This window comes from Trachypithecus francoisi, unplaced genomic scaffold (genome assembly GCF_009764315.1).
Source record: "Trachypithecus francoisi isolate TF-2019V2 unplaced genomic scaffold, Tfra_2.0 Lachesis_group5, whole genome shotgun sequence".
Lineage (NCBI taxonomy): Eukaryota > Metazoa > Chordata > Mammalia > Primates > Cercopithecidae > Trachypithecus > Trachypithecus francoisi.
This window is the reverse complement of record NW_022681470.1, coordinates 126277975-126300658: the sequence shown is the minus strand read 5'-3', so window position 1 is coordinate 126300658 and position 22684 is coordinate 126277975. Positions and strand designations below refer to the sequence as shown.

At 40.8% G+C, this 22684-nt stretch overlaps 2 protein-coding genes across 15 annotated transcripts in view; one reads left to right on the top strand and one right to left on the bottom strand.

The window, feature by feature from the left end:
• Nucleotides 1-22684, top strand: part of LOC117076255 (RWD domain-containing protein 3) — a 141414-nt gene that overhangs the window by 93708 nt on the left and 25022 nt on the right. The window lies entirely within an intron of this gene.
• ALG14 (ALG14 UDP-N-acetylglucosaminyltransferase subunit) overlaps nucleotides 1-22684 on the bottom strand; it is a 256165-nt gene that overhangs the window by 224078 nt on the left and 9403 nt on the right. Inside the window, exons 2-3 of the mRNA XM_033199559.1 lie at nucleotides 19082-19205; nucleotides 8372-8409 (exon numbers count right to left, since the gene is read on the bottom strand). Coding sequence (XP_033055450.1) covers nucleotides 8372-8409; nucleotides 19082-19140 — 97 coding nt within the window. The 5' untranslated portion in view covers nucleotides 19141-19205. The remainder of the gene's footprint in view (nucleotides 1-8371; nucleotides 8410-19081; nucleotides 19206-22684) is intronic.

The window sequence follows — 22684 nt, the reverse complement described above, 5'->3', positions numbered from 1 at the left end:
AAATTATGTTCTGCAAATCAAATAATCTCTTCTAGCACCTTAATCCTCAAGGTCAATTTTTATTCCTCAGGATCCTGGTGGAGCTTGCTTATTTCCTTCCCTCCCTTTCTCCCCACTGAGGTCCCAGCTTGGTAGCAGACCAGCAGGAGTTGCAAACATTTTAGTCATGCTTGTTAATGAAAGGAATGGTGCTGTCTAATCAATATGTTCTTTTAGATTAAGTAAAACTTTGGCAGTTGTGTGTTTAATCTCCTTACCTTTGTCCCTAGGGCCTCTCATGTGGTCTCTAGTGCTTTTTGCCAAATGTCTTGGCTGGAATTCCTACCTTCTCAAATTGCCTGTGGTCTTAATCCTGCTTCTTGGTTTGAGACTATCCAGCAAGTCAGGAAGCAGAGCACTAATTAAATAGAATACTGAAGAGGTTTGGCCTATGGAGAGTACCATGAATCATGCTTCAGAACATGCCTAAAATGTTGTGTCCAGACTGGCAAAGGGACAGCTGAATTTCAGAATGAAAACAGCAGTCACAGCTGTCAGTGGAGACAGGCCACAGGTGATATTATAAGTATTCAGAGCTACTAGAAGCAAGTGTAAATGGGGTCTCTGTCACACCTCACGATGTTTCAAACATGATCCATGTTTTGTTCTTCTATCCTCTGGTCTTTTTCTAAAAGTCTACTTACTGCTTTCCCTCCTTTTTGACGGTCCTTCAGCATGCACAAAACAAGTGATTTGACAAATTTGTAACTGCTCCCTATGCTAGTAACTGCTCTTCTGACAGATGTTCCTAGATGTTCCCCCCAAATTGGACTCTTCATCTAAGGGTGGTACACACCACCCTCTGCTTGTGTAGCTGTGCCCATTGTCATTTTTGGCACAGTGCTCCTAGATCCTCCCTGCCATTGCCACATAGTCCCTTTCTCTTTTCACCTACCTCTAACTAAATTCAATGACCATATCTAGTCTTGTCATCTTACCAGATCATGGATTATTTCAGCAGAAATTACCTGTGAAGAACTTTCGAAAGGGATTTGTACAGAAAAGGAAAGGCAATAGGGATGATAGGCTGGATGATGGGCTGTATTTCTGTTGAGGATAAAAGATGGGAAGATGGAAATTTGGAAAGAATGACACCAAGGAAAGAGGAAGGGACTTCAGAGAACAGAAAAAATAAGAAAATGTTATGTTTATATACATTGCATTTTGGGTGACAGGAACTTATGGAAAAAAATGAATATAGTAAAATTCCTGTACATGGTATCAACAGTATAAGAAGTTACAACTTTTCTCAGAGACAGGCATGGTAGCACATGCCTGTAGTCCCTGTTACTTGGGGAGGCTGAGGTGGGAGCATCACTTGAGCCCAGGAGTTTCAGTTCAGCCTGAGCTACATAGCAAGACCCTGTCTCTAAGGAAAAAGAAAAGTTTTATGACTTTTCTGTGTTAAAATGGAATACATACATATTCATTATATATGCTTCTCTAGATGTATGTAGGTGGGTACATACATATACATATATAAAGTACATATATACACATGTAAATACATAAAGTACACTGTTGGGGACAGAAAGGATGTATGAATGGATAAGGTGCAAGAGGGTAGAATTTTGTTTGAATGGTCAATTAGAAAAGAGCAACTTGGAAAGAGTGAGGTGCCTAAAAACCTACAGCAACCATGAAGAAGCATCTTAATCTGAGTCTTAGTTTTGTTATCTGTAAAATAATCTCTGACGTTCCTTCCAACTCTCCCATCCTATCAGCAAGACCTTTAGTTTGAAACGAGGCAATTAGGAAGGAACAAGTGTAGCTTTGAAGGCTTAGTAATATGATTTAAATGACATTCAAGGAAGATTCTCAGTGTCAAATTAGATGAATGAGAGTACAGAAGAGGTTAAGTGATGGAGAAACTGGCCAAGGACCTGCAATGCAGTTAATCCTGATGGCTGGCCTGGGACAAGGAAGATAAATAAAGACACTGACCTGATAAATGTCAGACAGAGAGGTGGAGGGATTTAGAAAAACAACCTAACTCAGGAATAAGGCTGTGGAATGAAGAGGGGACAGATGCCACTGGGTTGTGATGTCAGAATGTGGGGAACTGCAGTCATTTGCCATGAATGATAAAAGAGTAGGCATAGTAATTGGACGAGTGGTGGAGCCTGTGACAGACTTTTAACATAATGCCAGTGTTGTGCAGAGTTTCTCCCAGAGAGCATCTGGAAGAAAAAGCTCTCTCCAAGTACCACACAGTTGTGGTTTTCATGACTTTTCAGATTTCGGATGCAATGTCTTGCCTTGATCCCTTGCATATGGATATTTCAGGTTCCTGAGTGGTCACTGACCCAGGTTTCCTTACCACCCTTTCAGGTTCCAATGAGCTGACTCCATGATTCATTGTTCCCCATGGGGTCAGCTCAGCCCTGTCAAGTCAAGGAGCTTGAGAAAGGTCCAGAGATGATAGTAAGAGGCCTAAAGAATAAGGCCCTTCTCTGAAGTCCTCTAGCTAGAGGCTACTGTGGAGTGGGGAGACCCCAGCCTTGCAGTGGGATTGGCTCCCTGCGTGAGGTGGTCTTCAGATGGTGCAAGAAAGAGCAGAAGCTCAAAGGGTGGAGCAGAAGCAGCTGTGGATCCTGGAGCAGGGGTGGAGGCTGCAGGGACTGTGTTAGGCTCCCAGTTTCAGTTTATGAATTCAGAGGGGACGTGGAGAGGCACTTGGAAACATTCTCTCTTGGACAACCATGCTATTTTTTTGTTTGTTTGTTTGTTTTTGTTGTTTGAGTCAGGGTCTCACTCTGTCTCCCAGGCTGGAGTTGACTGGCGCAGTCTGGGCTCACCGCAATCTCCGCTTCCTGGGTTCATGCGATTCTCCTGCCTCAACCAACAAGTAGCTGGAACTACAGGCGCGCACCACTACACCCAGCTATTTTTGTTACTTTTAGTAGAGATGGGGCTTTGTCATGTTGCCAGTCTGGTCTCGAACTCCTGCCCTCAAGTGATCTGCTGGCCTCGACCTCCCAAAATGCTGGGATTACAGGTGTGAGCCACTGCGCCTGGCCCCATGTAGTCTTTTAATTGGCCTTCAAATCCACACTCTCCCCTCCATTGTACATGCTACCTTTGGAGTCATCACTTTAGAATCCATCTGAAATTTCTGTCACAGTTCTGCTCAAAACTTCCAGTACTCCACTCTCAAGTCTAAATTCCTTAAGCCAGATCTAAGGTTCTTGATGATATCTATGGCCCTAACCTATCTATTCAACCTCATGGTACCCCTGAAAGTTCTCCCAGAAGAGTGCCACTGTCACCCCCATGCTCATCCAGCTCCAGGCACTTGCATTTGCTATGATTTGGCCTAGAGGCCCTTTCTTTCTGATCTGCATTCTATTTATCCTCAAGACCATATAGTAAGGGAATTGGTTCTTATTTTTTTTTTCACTAAAAATGTAACAAAAATGTTCAGACAGAGTTGAGAGAAAAAAGCCCTCATTAAATTATGTTAACATTTATTGAGTACTTGTTAAATTGTCACATGAATTCCTGGAACAACCAGGATAAATAAAGCTCATTCTTGATTGGCAACCTGGATCTCAGAACATCCTGTCCTGTATAAGTGGGGCCACGGCCAAGCTGCTGTGTTTTCTCTCAGCTGAGAGGTCAAAGAAATTAGTTCCTCCCACCCCCATTGAATGGGGCAACTAGTCGGTGCAGAGCCCACTACAGGCTTTAGAACAGACTTTGATATTTTGGATAACACATAGAAAGTCTTTTCATCTGGGACTCTAGAAACCTGGATTCCAGTTCTGGCCCTATTACCTCCTAGTAAGCATTTTAGGCAAGTGCTGTCACCTTACTGGCTTTTGTTTTTTGATCTGGAAAGTGAGAAGTTGAACTGGTTGAATTGAAGGCCACTTTTCTTTTTTTTTTTTTTTTTTTTTTTTTTTTTTATTATACTTTAAGTTCTAGGGTACATGTGCATAACGTTTATATCATGTATAACTCCCCAATGCAATCCCTCCCTCCTCCCCCCTCCCCATGATAGGCCCCAGTGTGTGATGTTCCCCTTCCCGAGTCCAAGTGATCTCATTGTTCAGTTCCCACCTATGAGTGAGAACATGCGGTGTTTGGTTTTCTCTTCTTGTGATAGTTTGCTAAGAATGATGGTTTCCAGCTGCATCCATGTCCCTACAAAGGATGCAAACTCATCCTTTTTGATGGCTGCATAGTATTCCATGGTGTATATGTGCCACATTTTCTTAATCCAGTCTGTCACAGATGGACATTTGGGTTGATTCCAAGTCTTTGCTATTGTGAATAGTGCCGCAATAAACATACGTGTGCATGTGTCTTTGTAGTAGAGTAATTTATAATCCTTTGGGTATATACCCAGTAGTGGGATGGCTGGGTCATATGGTACATCTAGTTCTAGATCCTTGAGGAATCGCCATACTGTTTTCCATAATGGTTGAACTAGTTTACAATCCCACCAACAGTGTAAAAGTGTTCCTATTTCTCCACATCCTCTCCAACATCTATTGTTTCCTGACTTCTTAATGATTGCCATTCTAACTGGTGTGAGATGGTATCTCATTGTGGTTTTGATTTGCATTTCTCTGATGGCGAGTGATGACGAGCATTTTTTCATGTGTCTGTTGGCTGTATGGATGTCTTCTTTTGAGAAATGTCTGTTCATATCCTTTCCCCACTTTTTGATGGGGTTGTTTGTTTTTTTCTTGTATATTTGTTTGAGTTCTTTGTAGATTCTGGATATTAGCCCTTTGTCAGATGAGTAGGTTGCAAAAATTTTCTCCCATTCTGTAGGTTGCCTGTTCACTCTGATGGTAGTTTCTTTTGCTGTGCAAAAGCTCTTTAGTTTAATGAGATCCCATTTGTCAATTTTGGCTTTTGCTGTGAAGGCCACTTTTCTTTCAGATTCCATCATTCAGTAATTATGGGCTGGGCACGGTGGCTCATGCCTGTAATAGCAGCACTTTGGGAGGCTGAGGCGGGCGGATTGCCTGAGCTCAGGAGTTTGCGACCAACCTGGGCAACACGGTGAAACCCTGTCTCTAGTAAAACACAAGAAATTAGCCGGGTGTGGCATCATGCACCTGTAATCCCAGCTATTCGGGAGGCTGAGGCAGGAGAATTGCTTGAACCCGGGAGGCAGAGGTTGCAGTGAGCCGAGATCACACCACTGCATTCCAGCCTGGGTGACAGAGTGAGACTCCATCTCAAAACAACAACAACAACAACAAAAACAAAAACGGTAATTAGAATCAAGGTTAGGGCATGTAGCCCAGGGTATGGTAGGGTATGAGCCAATTCCTATCAGACAGCAATTCCAGGATACTAGTTTCAAGTGTGTAAGTTTTTGGAGGCGGTCTAAATTCCAATTTTGATTGTGACTGTATGCCCTTGAATGAGGCCACTTGTTTATGACTCCATCTGCCTCACTTGCAAGAGGAGACAGTATCAGTTGCAATCAATGAACCTAGCCAAAAAGGCTAAGTATAAATATCTGCTGAGTGCTTCAACATTCTTAGGGGAAAGAGATAAAGTTTTAATGATGTACTTTCCCACTGTACTTGCAGCCAAGTTGAATTTTGTAATATTCTTCCTGGTATTAATCTTTAAAAGATGTAAACATTTTCATCATGGTATCCAAATATAGAACTCAGTTTCTTTGTTTCCCACAATTAAATATAATAATCAGAAAGGAAAATAGATGATTAACAGAAATGTAAATGGTAAGTTATTTAGTCCCCTCTCACCAAAACCAATCTGAATCCTCTATTGTGAGAAGCCAGTCCATCACTAATGGGTCAATTACCTTGATTGGCTCAGTGTTAGGACTTGCCATGAGTTCAGGACTTTCTATAACATTTCTGTGTTCTTTGTGACTCTGTGTGTACGCTGCTGTGATTATTTGGTGGGCTTTGTGGAGAGTCAAGGCCAGGATGAAATCAGATGGGGACATTATTATGACAATGCTTATTGTCTGTGACTTTGCTGGTATACTTGTTTCCTGCAACATTATTGGTCTTTAGCTGATTGGTGATAATTATCTGTAGCAGATCCATTCCTGATTTTTACAATTGACTCTCTGAGGTGGCAGTTCCCAACCTTTTTGGCACCAGGGAACAATTTCCTGGAAGACAATTTTTCCATGGGACAGGGTAGGGAGGATGGTTTCAGGATGAAACTGTTCCATCTGAGATCATCAGGCATTAGATTCTGATAAGGAGCATGCAGCCTAAATCCCTCACGTGCGCAGTTCACAGTAGAGTTGGTGCTCCCATTAGAATCTAATGCCCTGCTGATCTGACAGGAGGCGGAGCTCAAGTGATAATGCTCATTGGCCCACCACTCATCTCCTGCTGTGTGGTCTAGTTCCCAACAGGCCACAAACTGGCCTGGTATTTGGAGACCCCTGTTTTAAGGCACCATATCATGAAGGAAAGTAAGACATCTGCATGCTCTAGGGAAAAATGTAGATGATTCCTAAGCTTTGTAGTAAGCAAAACTAAATACTAATTAGGATTTATATTCTAAAGAATGGAGTGAGAAAATAGATGTAATAGTATTGTAATTTTTTTTTCTTTAAAAATTACTACTCTAAATGAAAACATATAACTTTGAACCATTCTTTTTCTTTGTTTTTTTTTTTTTTTTTTAATGGAGTCTTACTCTGTCGCCCAGGCTGGAGTGCAGTGGCATGATCTTGGCTCACTGCAACCTCCACCTCCCAGGTTCAAGTGATTCTTGTGCCTCAGCCTCCCGAGTAGCTGGGATTACAGGCATCCACCACCGTGTCTGACTAATTTTTGTATTTTTAGTAGAGACGGGGTTTCACCGTGTTGGCCAGGCTGGTGTTGAACTCCTGACCTCAGGTGATTCACCCGCGTCAGTCTCCCAAAATGCTGGGATTACAGGCGTGAGCAACCACGCCTGGCCTGAACCATTTTTTTTAAAAAGGAATCTAAGCTGTTTATTTAAGAAGTGAAGCCAGAAGTCTACATTCCATTGTCTACCCTTTTCATGACTCTCTAGCCATTAGCTTCAACTCCTAAATATCCTTACCCTAGATCAAACCAAATGTTTACATTTTCTACACTTAACCCAGGTAACAGAGACCTGCTGGAACATTATTCAACTCTGTGTATTGGGGCCACCACAAATTCAAGATCTCATTCACTTAAAAAAAAACAAAACAAAATTAACACTCTAGGTCCCAGGCACCATGCAAGGGAAAGGGTATAAACGGTGAACAAAACTGTCAGGGTCTTTGCCCACAGGGAGCTTAGATTCTGGAAGGGAATAGAGGTTGCAATTAACTGAATGTTTGTATTAGAGAGATCCCTCACTCCTTTGCGCTGTGGGGTTACAGTGAGAAGACAGCTGTCTGTGAACCAGGAAGTGAGTCCTCAGACAACAGATTGGCCGGAGGTTTGATGTTGGACTTGTCAACCTCCAGAACTGCAAAAAATTTCTGTCACTTATTTCTATCATTTATGAGCACCCACTTGATGATAGTTTATGATAGCAGCCCAAATGGACTAAGACAGAGATAAGGAACAAGGGAAAGCAAATCAGGTGATTCTGTGTAGCGTGTGTCTTTCATCTTCAACCCGTAGGTCTGGCATAGTGTTTCACATTTAGTACGTCACCAGACAGGAAGTCAATCAAAAAAATATTGATTCAATAATAAAAAGTAAATATTTATTCAGTATGCACTATTTACCAGGCTTTATTTTAGGCTCTGAATATTTATCAGTGAAGGAGGCAGACAAGGACGACTTTGCTCTCTTAGAACTTAAATACTGTAGCAAAGAGAGATGGGGAGTAAAGAGGTCTGAAAAAAGAAATAAACATAATTCCATATAATAATAAGTAACATGAAATAAAGAGAAGAAAATGGAAATTGGGGACATTTTCAACAGGTTACTTTGTGGAGATGGCACTTGTGCTAAGACCAGGCAGGAGGCATCTGCAAGTATTGTGAAGAACAATCTATGCAGAGGAAATAGCAAGTACAGTGTCCTGGAGGTGGGGAGACGTGTGTTCAGTGAAAAGGAGGCAGTGTGACTGGAGCATGAGTGAGGAGGATGAGAGATGAAGATGTGGTCGGAGAGGAAGGAGGCATAAGACTATGCTGGGTCGTTAGGCCATTGTAAAGTATTTAGCTTCTTATTGTGCCAAGAATAAGCATTCCAGGTTTTAAGCAGTCCAAGTGAGAAATGATGTGGGCCTAAATCTAGGGTTTCAAACATTTTGTTCCATAACCCAAAGGAGGAAACATATTTTGTGTGGTGACTCCACGCATCAACATATATACATAAGCAAAAATTTAATGAGACAATACCCTTACCGTGAATGACGCCCTCTGAATTTTTCTGTTCTCTTTCACTGTAAAAGAAAGAAATGCTGGTTGTCACTCACAAAACTGATTTGATAACTCAGCAATGAGTGGCAATTTACAGTTTGTAAAAACATTGGTTCAAACTGAAGTGGTGACAGTAGAGATGAAGAGAAATGGGTGGATTCAGGATATATTTTACAGGTAGAGTTGACAGTAGTTGTTGATGAACTGCTTACAGGAAAGTGAGGGAAAAGGCTCGATAAATGATGATTTTTTTATGATTTTGGCTTGAATAGACGGGAGATCCTAAGATAGGGAAAACTAAGGAAGAAGCAGGTTTGAAGGGAGAGATGGAGGAGAAATCAAGAAATCTTTTCTAAACACTTTTTAAAAATCTGATTATATATGTTATTACACATACAGATTTGTAATATTAATTGCTCAAATTACAAGCCAACTATAAAAAACCTTTTTATATAGACTCTTAAATACATCTTAAATGTTATTTTTATTTTCATCATTGAGATACAAATTGCCTCCTGGAATAAAAGAGAAAGAAATGTGATCCATGGTCTTGCCACACAAATATGACAATGCTTAGTTGTTTGATGTTTTCTTAATGTAACTTTTTCTATGCATAATTCTTTAATCATTACCTAAGCATTTATAAAACGAACTCATTAGGACTGGGATCATATAAACACTGTCCTAGTCTGTTTGTTTGGACTTATATAACAAAATAACCTTCTACTGAGTAGTTTATAAACCACAGAAATTTACTTCTCACAGTTCTGGAGGTTGGGAAGTCCAAGATTACGGACTGGCAGATTCACTGTCTGGTGAAGACCTGCTTCCAGGTTTCATATCCTGGTTCATTAAAGATATCTTCTTATTGCAGCCTCATATGGCAGAAGGGGTGGATGAACCTCCTTGGGCCTATTTTATAAGAGCAGTAATCTTATTCATGAGGTCTTCTCCCTCATCACTTCCCAAAGGCCCTATTTCTTAATCCCATCCTACCAACCTTGTGGGGTAGAATTTCAACATATGAATTTTTTGGGGGGACACTGACATTCAGACCGTAGCAAGCAGTTTAGAGATGATCAGTGGATCTGGAGACAGTGAAGTTAATAATCATTGATGCTTAATAGGTAACTTAATTTTTTAAATAATAAAGTGGTTTTAATGGGGAACTGAATAATTTTTTTTATTATTATTATACTTTAAGTTCTAGGGTACATGTGTATAACGTGCAGGTTTATTACATATGTATACTTGTGCCATGGTGGTGTGCTGCACCCATCAACTCGTCAGCACCCATCAATTCGTCATTTACATCAGGTATAACTCCCAATGCAATCCCTCCCCCCTCCCCCCTCCCCCCTCCCCATGATAGGCCCCAGTGTGTGATGTTCCCCTTCCCGAGTCCAAGTGATCTCATTGTTCAGGAACTGAATAATTTAATCAAATGTTTTTCAAACTTTAAAAATCCATGCAAATAACATCAAAATTTCCAACCAGTTTTGGATATGTGCCCATACTTGTACATATGAACACCATATACACACTCCTTCAACATCCATCCTTATCCCCACTGAGAATCATGAATACATTTTTTTTTTCATTTTTCAAATATATAAAAAATGATGAAATATGCCTGTACAAACTACATGTCCCCTTTCTGGTCCCTTTCACGCCTCTTCTGATGCATCTTTTTTTTTTTTTTAGACGGAGTCTTGCTCTGTCACCCAGGCTGGAGTGCAGTGGCCGGATCTCAGCTCACTGCAAGCTCCACCTCCCGGGTTCTCGCCATTCTCCCGCCTCAGCCTCCTGAGTAGCTGGGACTACAGGTGCCTGCCACCTCGCCCGGCTAATTTTTTGTATTTTTTTAGTAGAGACGGGGTTTCACCGTGTTAGCCAGGATGGTCTCGATTTCCTGACCTCGTGATCCACCCGTCTCGGCCTCCCAAAGTGCTGGGATTACAGGCTTGAGCCACCGCGCCCGGCCTCTGATGCATCTTTTTACAGCCTACTCCATGATCTCATTCCTTGATGACCAGTGGTTTCATCAAGCCCGGTTGGCCTTTACCTTTACATATAGTGAAGCTTATTTCACAGTTCTGAGAAGAGTGTTAGAGACTGTGTCTGTACTAATCTGAAATCCACATAACCAGTTTCTTTTTATACTTCAATGCTTATTGGGCACTTTGTGTGGAGTATTGTTGTAGGTTTTATGTAAACAAATATGAGGGAGAACATGAGGCCTGCCCTCAAGGAGTTTATAATCTAGGCTTGTTGCCAAGCAACTTTAAAAAGATAACTTTTTTATTTTAGAGCAGTTTTAAAGTTATAGAAAAATTGTGAAGCTAGTACAGAATGCCAGTATACCTCATATATCCTCAGTTTCTCCTTTGGTTAACATCTTAGGTTTGTTTGGTGTATAACTTTATAGTCAGTTTAAATCATACAACCTACAGCATTTTGAATTCTGACCTTTTTACTTTACAATGTATCATAAGCATTGTTTCCATTTAAAATGAATATTAATGCTATCCAGATAACTCTAGATATTACCTTTGCCAGCCACCTCATTTTTCAGATGAGGAAACTGAGGCACAGAGACGTCTTAAGTGTTTTGGTTAAAACCAGAATATGGAATAAAACCGTACTTGCAGGCAGCTGTCTCAGGTCTCTGAATGTCACATGCTGCTGCTTCTCATCTACCAGGGAGAAGATATGAGGATGTAGGGACTGCTACTTCTCCACTCAACCAACCAACATTTACTGGGTACACACTGAGGATCAGCAATTGTGCTGGTGGTAGGGAAACAGCATGGAGCTGGCCAGTCCCCCTCCTCAAGGAGCTTACATTGTAAATGTCTGGGAGTTGAGATCACAGAACAAAAGGACACTGAGTTACCGTTTTACTGTGGTGAGGTGTCAAGGGCAGAGTGTACTGGGGAATGGGAGTGGAATAATTTCAGAGGGTTGGAGTGGTGGGCTGAATAATGGCCCCCAAAGATGTCCATGTCCTAATCCCTGGAATCTGTGAATATGTTACTTTACATGGCAAAAAGGACCTTGAAGATGGGATTAAGGATCTTCATGATCTTGGACTATCCACGCTGGCCCAGTGTAATCACAAGAGTCCTTATAAGGGAAGGAGGGAGGCAGGAGAGTCAGAGGAGATGTGGCTGGAGATGCAGCTGTCAGTTTGATGGGATTGTTGGCTGGAGGCCAGGCCAGGGAACAAGAAACGTGGGCAGCCTCTACAGGCTGGGAAAGGCAAGACACAGATTCTCTGCCAGAGCTTCGAGGAGGAATGCAGCCCTGCCAATGCTTTGATTTTGGTCCATAAGACCAATTCTGGACCTCAGACCTCCAGAACGATGAGAGAACAAATTTGTGTTGTTTGAAGCCGCTAAATTTGTGGTAATTCGTTACAGCAGAAATAGGAAACTAGTGAGCTGGCTCTGTAGAGACTACTTTTTATGAAAAGAAAGACATGGTATTTAGATATTGTAGGAGTATAGAATGTTAGATTTAAAGGTTCATCTCTGCTCTATCTAATCCAATAGCTTCATTTCTTTAGTTGAAATTAATGATGAAAAAAGTATCTGCCAAACTTTTTCTTATTTAAACTGATTAGGTTACTTTTGTTTTGAAACTATATATGTAGCAGCATGATTCATGATAGCCCCAAACTGGAAACAGCCCAAATATCATCAATAATAGAGTAGAAAAAGAAATTGTTACATATTTCTTCAATATTACATAGCAACGAGAATGTATGAACTACAGTTACATGCAGTAATGTTGATGAATCGCTTGAACTCATGTCATTGTTGCTGGAAAGAAGCTGGATACAAAAGAGTTAATACCATATGATTCTATTTACATAAAGTTCAAAAATAGGCAAAACTAATCTATGATGTTAAAAGTTATCTTGGATAGGGGTGGAGGCTAAGTAAGGACTGGGAGAGGGCAGAGCGGAGACCTTTGGGACACTGGCAATGTTGTGCTTCTTGATCTGTGCTGGATATATGGGTGAGTTCACTTTGTGAAAATTCATATTAATTGTACAAACTTCTGCATGTTATATAGTAATAAAAAGGTGACTTGAAACTAGATGAATGTGTTTGATCCGAATGGTGGTTCTAACCATAGCTTGACCTAAAGAATATGAACTTTTAGAAGGAAAGCAATGAGCAAAATCCCCTGCTGGGTCCTTCCTGGATCCACTGCCCAAAAGGAGAGCCAACAATCCTCCGTGACTTTAGAATATTGACTGTAAAATTTTGTCCTAAAATACATTTGAAACACTTGCTTTATGTGTCGACTTATTAACCTCTCTGCCTCCAGGACACATTATTTTTCAAGCTGGTGTTTAAAAATATTATTTAATTGTAGGCAAGTAATCTAGGTTGGAAAGGAAGTCTTTATTAGTGCCATATTTCATGGAGACTTTGTTCGTTTCCACTCTTTTTTCTCTAATCTTATCTTCTTGCTTTATTTCATTAATTTGAACTTCAATCATTGATATCCTTTCTTCTGCTTGATCGAATAGGCTATTGAAGCTTGTGTATGCTTCATGAAGTTCTTGTGCTGTGTTTTGCAGCTCCATCAGGTCATTTATGTTATTCTCTACACTGGTTATTCTAGTTAGCCATTCCTCTAATCTTTTTTAGGGTTTTTAGCTTCCTTGTGTTGGCTTAGAACATGCTCCTTTAGCTCGGAGAAGTTTCTTATTATCCACCTTCTGAAGCTTACTTCTGTCAACTCATCAAACTCATTCTCTGTCCAGTTTTGTTCCCTTGCTGGCGAGGAGTTGTGATCCTTTGGAGGAGAAGAGGCATTCTGGATTTTGGAATTTTCAGCCTTTCTGCTCTGGTTTCTCCCCATCTTTGTGGTTTTATCTACCTTTGGTCTTTGATGTTGGTGACCTATGGATGGAGTTTTCGTGTGGATGTCCTTTTTGTTGATGTTGATGCTTCTTCTCTTTGTTAGTTTTCCTTCTAACAGTCAGGCCCCTCAGCTGCAGGTATGTTGGAGTTTGCTGGAGGTCCACTCCAGATGCTCTTTGCCTGGATATCACCAGCAGAGGCTATAGAACAGCAAATATTGCTGCCTGATACTTCCTCTGGAAACTTCGTCCCAGGGGGGCACCTGCCAGATGCCAGTCAGAGCTCTCTTGTATGAGGTGTCCATCGGCCCCTACTGGGAGGTATCTCCCAGTAAGGCTACACAGGGGTCAGGTACCCACTTGAGGAGGCAGTCTGTCCGTTATCAGAGCTGGGAGAACCACTGCTCTCTTCAGAGCAGTCAGTCAGGGATGTTTAAGTCTGGAGAAGCTGTGCCCACCACTGTCCCTTCCCCCAGGTGCTGTGTCCTAGGGGGATGAGGGTTTTATCTCTAAGTCCCTGACTGGGGCTGCTGCCTTTTTTTCAGATATGCCCTGCCCACAGAGGTGCAACCTAGAGAGGCAGTCGGCCTTGCTGAACTGCAGTGGGCTCCACCCAGTTCGAGCTTCCTGGCAGTTTTGTTTACACTGTGAGCATAAAACTGCCTACTCACACCTCAGCAATGGCAGATGCCTCTCCCCCCACCAAAACTCCAGCATCCCAGGTCGATCTCAGACTGCTGCACTAGCAGCAAGAATTTCAAGTCAATGGATCTTAGCTTGCTGGGTTCCATGGGCATGGGGTCTGCTGTGCCAGGCACCAGAGGGAATCTCCTGGTCTGCTGGTTGCGAAGACTGTGGGAAAAGTGCTGTATTTGGGCAGGAGTGTACTGTTCCTCCTGGTACAGTCTCTCTCACGGCTTCCCTTGGCTAGGAAAGGGAAATCCCCTGACCCCTTGTGCTTCCTGGGTGAGGCAATGCCCCGCCCTGCTTTGGCTCACACTTTGTGGGCTGCACCCACTGTCCAACCAGTCTCAATGAGATGAACCAGGTGTCTCGGTTGGAAATGCAGAAATCACCCACCTTCCCTATCAGTCTCACTGGGAGCTGCAGACCAGAGCTATTCCTATTTGGCCATCTTGGAAGAGTCCTCCTGCCACATACTTTTAAACCATCAGATATTGTGAGAACTCACTGTCATGAGAACACCATGGGGGAAGTCTGCTCCCATAATCCAATTACCTCCCACCAGGTGCCTCCCCTGACACACAGGGATTACAATTCCACATGAGATTTGGGTGGGGACACAGAGCCAAACCATATCAGAAGAGTTCCTCCTCAAAGAGTTCATAGTCTACTTGCAGCCACTTCCACTCTTCACTTGAATTCAAAAAGTTTCCGTTGATTTTTCAGATAACATGTACAACCCAGATGCCAACCTGGAGTTTCTCCCTTTTTTAAAGATCTAGACAGAATTGGATAGAAACACAACCCCGTTTTGATAGCCTACAAAAATTCAGACTTTCCCAGTTTATTGAAAGAACCCAGAGGTAAAACTTGGTCCTTCTCTAATTTTGACAGAAAACTTCCTTCACAGAGAAGCTGTCTATATCTGTTTGTAGACTGACTGTTGTAGAAGAAGATAAAGGAAGAGTTAATGTAACCAGAGCAAACCCCTCTGAAAGGAATGGTGGGCTCTTGCTTCCACAGAGTAGCTCAGTATCTTGATCTTCTCACTGTCTGAAGTGCTGTATCTATCCTGCAATACACACTATAACTGCCATCCATAAGCTCGGGCTTCCCAAATGTGTGCAAGAGAGCAGCACCTGAGCTACATCTAATCAGACCCCTATTTGAACTCTCTTTTAAAACAAATAAGGCAAAATCTTCCTTCTGTCTGGAAAAATCTCTTGTTTAGTGTAAATGTTTAATAGCTAATAATGTAAGTAATATCAAAAAACATGCTGAAATGATTAGACAGGATAATAGACAACATAAAGCAATGTTTAATTACTTGGTAAGTACTGGCTGTGTGCCAACGTACAGATCAACCATCAGGTGTGTGTATGACTTCCTCCCATTCTTTACATTACTTAAAGTCACTTAATCACATAAGCAATAATATAAATGTGTTTAGTATTTTACTTATATATAGGACAAAAATTGCCAATGGTCTCTAGCCAAAGACCACCAGGAACATACTTGTTATTGAACAAGTTAGATCTATTACTCTGGCAGTGAGGAAGAAGGCATTCCATGGGGAACATCCTCTTATGCTAGCTGCCACTCACCCTACATTTGCATAACTTAGAATTTTATTCATATAACCCTTCTGAACAAGAAGCTCAAGTTCTGTCACCTTTTAAAAGGCAAAAATAAAAAATGGTGAAAGGTGAGTATCTTGCTATATTAGTAAACGAGAAGGAGTGATCAAAGGAGAACCAAGGAGACTGTGGTGAGGAAACTGGAAGTTTCGAAGTAGTGAGTGATCAGTACTTTCAATCTTCCTCAGGCTAAGTAAGATGAAGACGGAGGAGAATCCACTGGATTTGGACTTTGAGTCATTGTTGGGTAGACACATGACTGCAGTGGTTTGAAGAGTGAGTGAGAGGTGAAGTAGAGACTGCAGTTGGCCCTCAGTATCCATGTACTATGCATCCATGTATTCAACCAACCTCAGATGGAAAATATTTTAAAAATTGTGCCTATACTGAACATGTACAGCTTTTTTTTCTTTCATTATACCCTAATCAATGCAGTATAACAACTACTTACAGAGCATTTACACTGTATTAGGCATTATAAATAATCTAGAGAAGATTTAAAGTATCTTGGAGGAGGTACATGGATTGTATGCAAATACTATGCCATTTTATATCAGGAATGTGAGCGTCCTTGCAGTTTGGTATCACAGGAAGGTCCTGGAACCAGTCTTCCAGGATTAGGGAGGGACAGCTGTACTTGTCTTGCAGGAACCTTGGCTGTGAAAGGATACTGTGAGGGGATGCTGTGTGTGTGTGGGGTGGGGGGGTTGGGGGCTTGCGGGAGGGTGGAGGGTGGGGAGTGACAATGTTGCAGGTAGGCTTCCTCAGAAGAAAGTGTGGCTTTGAGGATTTCCAGCCTCACTTTTATTATTGGTCTCTTTAGGAATTTTGAGTTAACCAAGGGACTGGTATATCATGATCAACTATTGAAATGCCAAAATGCTAAGTGAATTATTTTAAAAATAAACGTCATATCTCAAAACAATTTTAGATTTACAGAAAAGTTGCAGTCAGTACAGACAATTCTAACACACCGTGCACCCAACTTCTCCTCCTATTGTCTTAACATTAATATGATACATTTGTTATAATTAATGAATCAATATTCATACATTATTATTAACTGAAATATATACTGTATTCAGATTTTCTTAGTTTTTACCTAATATCCTTTCCTTATTACAGGATCCCATCCAGGATACATAACATTTAGTTATGTTTTAAAAAAAACAAAAGTAACTGGGAAGCCATTAGGCTGAGAGGTTTCTGAGAAGCCATCAGGCTGAGAGAGATCTGTGTTCTGGGTTTCTATGTAAGCAAACCTTGAAACCCATCTCAGAGTAACTTTACTCATCAGAAACTGCCAACTAGAGACTTGAAGGATACTGACTCACTTTAACCAGTCAAACATTTTCTTTGTATTGCTTCTATGAACACTTCATAAAAGCGTTCCCCTCATACCCCCTCTATGGAGCCCAAACCATTCATGAGTTGCTCACTGCTCAAATTAACTCTAAAATTTTCATGTGCCAAAGTTTATCTTTTCATGGTCTCAGCTTGACTGTGACAGTTTCTGATTTTTCTTGTTTCTGATGACCTTGATAGCTTGGAGGAGTACTGGTCAGGTACTTTGTAGAATGTACCTCAACTGGAATTTGTCTGACGCTTTTCTCACTATTAAACTGGGGTTGTGGGTTTGGGCGAGGAAGACCACAGAAGTAAAGTATCACTTTAATCCCCTCACATCAAGGGTACATACTGCCAACATTACTTATCGCTGTTGATGTTGACCTTGATCGCATGGCCAACATAGTGTTTGTCAGGTTTCTCCACTGTTAAGTTCTTCTCCCTTCCCCACTCTCCTTTCGTACTGTCCTTATGAATGGAAGTCACCATGTGAAGTCTGTACTCAAGGAGTGGGCAATTGTATTCCACCGCCTTGAGGGTGAGGTTCTACAGAAATTATTTGGAATTTTTATGCATCAGAGTTTTGTCTCGTCTCCCCAGGATAAATGGATTTTTAATCCTTAAAAAGACTGAATGACAGCCGGCTGCGGTGGCTCACACCTGTACCTTTGAGAGGTCGAGGCGGGTGGATCATGAGGTCAGGAGATTGAGACCATCCTGGCTAACACAGTGAAACCCCGTCTCTACTAACAATACAAAATGTTACCTGGGCATGGTGGTGTGCACCTGTAGTCCCAGCTACTTGGGAGGCTGAGGCAGGAGAATCGCTTGAGCCCAGGAGGCGGAGGTTGCAGTGAGCCAAGATCACACCACTGCACTCCAGCCTGGGTGACAGAGCGAGACTCCATCTCAAAAAAAAAAAAAAAAAAAAACACTGAATGACTTCATGCCTTGCTTACTAAGATTAAACTCATAGGATAAATTTTACCCAGGAAGCTAGCTATTTGGTTCATTTTTTTCAATACAGATTAACATGCTGATGGTAGCAGAAGTTGAGAGCAGTGAAGAAGGGCCTCACGAAAATAATATTGAATGTGTCTTATTCACATGTTTCTTTGCACAGTCATTAACATTTCCACAGGCCAAGTAAAAAGTCATACAGTGGAAATGACTTGTAACTGAGTGATTTGAATAACACAAAGCTGAAGTACTGGATCAACATTTTTTTTGTTAATTTTTATTTTTTGAAACAGGGTCTTGCTCTGTCGGCCAAGCTGGAGTGCAGTGGTATGATCACAGTTCACTGTAATCTCGACCTTCTGAGCTCAAGTCATTCTTGCACCTCAGCCTCTTGAATAGCTGGGATCACAGGTGTATGTGTATTTTTAATTTTTTTTTTTTTTTTGTAGAGACAGGGTCTTGCTATGTTGCTCAGGCTGGTCTTGAACTCCTGGGCTCAAGTGATCCTCCTGCATCAGCCTCCCAAAATGCTGGAATTATAGGCATGAGCCACTGCACCTAGCCTAATTGTCACTTTTCATTTTCTGACTTCTGAGTAGGTAGTATAGTGTAAAAAATTAGAGAGTTTCTGCTCTCTATAATTAGCATTGGGAATGGAAGAGAAACCATAGAAGAAAGCAAACTGGTTGTGCCGGTCAGCCACGGTTCATCTAAATTCTACCACTTACTAGTTGTGTGACCTAGGGAAAATTACTTGACCTCTGTAAGCCTCAATTTTCTCACCCATACATTGAGAAAAGTAATAATACCTACATAACATAATTTTGGGGGACTAAATGAGATAATATACTTTTAAGTGTATTTGTAAACTCTAAAGTTGCACTGGTTGCTCAAGCTGACACTCAATTGCTGAGGCTGACACTCAGCCAGGGTGCACTGCACCAGCCAGCAGAGATGTTTATACCCAGTGTTTGTTAGATCGGCCAGGCCTCAAGCTGCATTCGCTGTTAAATATTGTGAATATCACCACTGCTAGCGACTGGGGAGCCATACTGAGTCAGCTTCCTCCTGGCAGTCACAGCCATTTATGTACTGTTGGAACTAGCACCATAGCTGGACCTCACTACATGTGGATGACTAAGATTCTCTGATGTCTGGGAATATGAGTGTGGGCAGCCAAAGATTTACCTTGATGGATTTTGAGACACAAACTTTCCTCTTGCAGAAGGCGTACCTTGGGTCAGCATGTAATGCTGGTGTATTCCTTCACAGAGTATGCACAGACAGGCAGACAGACATTCCTGTATTCATTCTGTGGATGAAAACAGTGGACCTAATTAGTATTTAGTAAATATAGTTTTGTTCCTTTCCTTGCTTTCCCTTTCTTAAAATGTTACTCAAAGTAATGAACACATGACGGAAATCATACCCTGAATAATTGCTTAAGTATCAGTAGGTTAAGCATCAATACAAAGCTATCAAAAATTCCAAGCCATAAATATTACTGACTTTGGAGATGGTTCTTTCAGTGAATCATATGACACCATTAAATATAAAAATATATTGAGTCGCATCCCCTCAAATACATTATAACTTTAACTCTCTTTATTGAATCAATTCTACTTTTGTTGGGAAAAAAATGATTTGTGCTTTTGAGAGAAACAATAATATAATAATTTCCAAATTGCATCCTATGCTTTGTTTTTCCAAGTCAACATTTTGGCTAAGGAGTTTAGTTTTTGATTTGTAAAACTGTATCAATTGGCTAAGATTGAGTACACAAACTTTTTTATAATTGCAAGTTACTTATTAAGGTGGGCTTTTCAAAGGTCATGATTTTGGTGACAAAAGCAATCCCACATTCAATTTTGGTAATAAAAGTTAAAATCAAGCTAGGTGCTGTGGCTCACACCTGTAATCCCAGCACTTTGGGAGGTCAAGGCAGGTGGATCACTTGAGGCCAGGGATTCAAGACCAGCCTGGCCAACATGGCGAAACGTCGCTACAAAAAACACAAAAATTAGTTGGGCATGGTGGTGTACTCCTGTAATCCGAGCTACTCAGGTGGCTGAGAGATGAGACTCGCTTGAACCCATAAGTTGAAGGTTGCAGTATGCCTAGATTGTGCCACTGCACTCCAGCCTGGGCAACAGAACAAGACTCTGTCTCAAAAAAGAAAAAAATAAATAAAATCAATAGTCCATGAGGAAAAACAAGAACATTTCCATTTCCTTCTCATTATCTAGCTTTGAAGATCTGACTTCAACTGCAGGGAGAATGGAAACTCTCTGTACCATTTCAGAACTTAGTGATTTTTCCTTTCCCCAGTCACAAGTCTTATAGTATAAAAACTATCATGAGGTAGTTGGAGATAAGGTTTATAACATCAGTTTATTCTTTTATTTCATCCATAGATATTTCATAGTTCTTAGAAATTCTCACTACTAAGCACAATGGCATTGTCTTCATTTAATTTTGTTAAGCATATCACTTGACAATACTGAATTTAAATTCTATTAAGAAGACAATACATATCAAAGAAACTGGGAGTGAAATGGGCCATGAAATCCACTGGATATACTCACATGTAATCCATGCAATGTCTGGATGACTTTAATCTGTGCAAGAGGAAAGAATTTTAAAAACCAGAAAGATTCTCAGAAATCATCGTGTAATTTGCATCTTTTTACAGTGGAGGAAACTTTCATCAAAGTTAAGCAACTTGCACTAAAACAGAGCTGCTCAGGAAAACAGCTGACTCATGGCCTAAGTTCTTTGTGCTTATTTTACTGCTTCTTACCCAGTGCTGATTAGGGCACAGTTTAATCCTACAGAGAATCAGATGCTTCCAAAGCCACAGACTTGTCACTGAAATAGCCAGCTTCATTCATTGCACTTTTAAAGAAGTGAGACAGCAAGGGCTCAAATCTGGCTGTTAGAGGTGTGTGAAAAGTAATATTTTCTTATTACTAGTAAAATGTATAAATGGTATACATTACAATGGTATGCTTTTGGTTACAAGGAATAAAATCCCAAATAGAACTAGCTAAGGTAAAAAAAGAAGATGATTTGATATTAGGATTCTAAGGTATCTTACATAATTGAAGAAAGAGCTGCACCACCAAATCAAAGGTAAAGCTGGCTTTGAGAACAACCTGAACAGTGACTGAATGTTGCTGGGATTCTCATTCTCTCGATCTCTTTCTAGCTCTCAGCACCTTCTTTAAGCTTTCACTTTGAACTCCTAGGGATGTTGGGGGTGGGGTGAGGGAAGTTGCTGTACAGAAAGTAAGAGCTTTTTTTTGAGGTGTGGTCACTCAAAACTAGGTTCAAATTCTGCTTTGCAGTTTTACCTTGGACATGTTATTTAATGTCTCTGAAGGAATAAAAGTTCAATAATAACTGCCTTTCGGGGTTTTTGGGAAGAATAACATTCAATAACGTACATAATGCACTTAGCATAACTGTTGGCCTATAGTAGCTACTCAATAAATGGTACAGTTATTGTTATACATTTAAGATATTATTTGATTCCAGGTCTTTCGTCCCTACTCTTCCACCATAACCCTGGCTGAAAAGCCAACAGACACAAAGCTAACTGACAAAGATCAGTTGTCATAGAATCTAAGGTGCCATCAATTGTGAGATGGGCCACTATTTTATGTAGCTCTACCAAAAGAAAATAGCTGCCAGTTATACTCTGGCTTATGTATCGCTTGAAATTTTTATTTTATACTTCTTGAAAAAGCTCTTTTAGATGTAGTTAGATGTATATGATCAAATATCAGTATTATTCATACATAGAAAGGAAGATATCAGTCAAAACTTGGCTACAGTATTCCCAAAACTTGTTAACTTTCCATGTCTGTGAACCACATTTCAACTCAGAGGCATTTGTGTCTGTATTCTTCCATATGTATTATCCTTTGTTTCTTTGACAGCATTGGTGAAATTGCATTACTTAAGAAACAAACAAACAAACAAACAAACAATTCCCCCCAAAACTCCACTAACACCTCCAGGACTTCTTTCCAAGATGTTAATAGTCATTCTGTCATTCTGTAAGATTTCATGATCTCAAAATCAAGTCATCAAGGAAATGACAAAATAACGCATGTACAAGCCATCTTGTCTGCTGCCTGGCTAATGCCAAGGCAAGATGCCAGTGATGGTATGGAGCTTCTTGATGTCAGAGATGTTAAAAAATATATATATATAATGCATCTAAAAAGTGATATACAGTCTGGGTATGGTGGCTCACACCTGTAATCCCAGTAGTTTGGGATGCTGAGGCAGAAGGATCATTTGAGGTCAGGAGTTTTAGACCAACCTGGACAACATAGCAAGACCCTGTTTCTACAAATAATAGTAATAAAATAAAAAGTGATATATAAAGAATACTAGACTGCCCATATCACTATAGGTACCTGACTTTGCCAAAAATAAATATCATTATAAAATTATTTGAAATGGTGAGTTTGTTTAATGCATTAAAAAATATTTGAATAACGGCTGGCTGCAGTGGCTTATGTCTGTAATCCCAGCACTTTGGAAGACTGATGTGGGCAGATCACTTGAGGTCAGGAGTTCAAGACCAACCTGTCCAACATGGTGAAACCCTGTCTCTACTAAAAATACAAAAAATTAGCCAGGTGTGGTGGCTCATGCCTGTAGTCCCAGCTACTCAGGAGGCTGAGGCAAGAGAATCGCTTGAACCCAGGAGGTGGAGATTGCAGTGAGCTGAGATCGCACCACTTGGTGACAGCGAGACTTGGTCTCAAAAAAAATTTT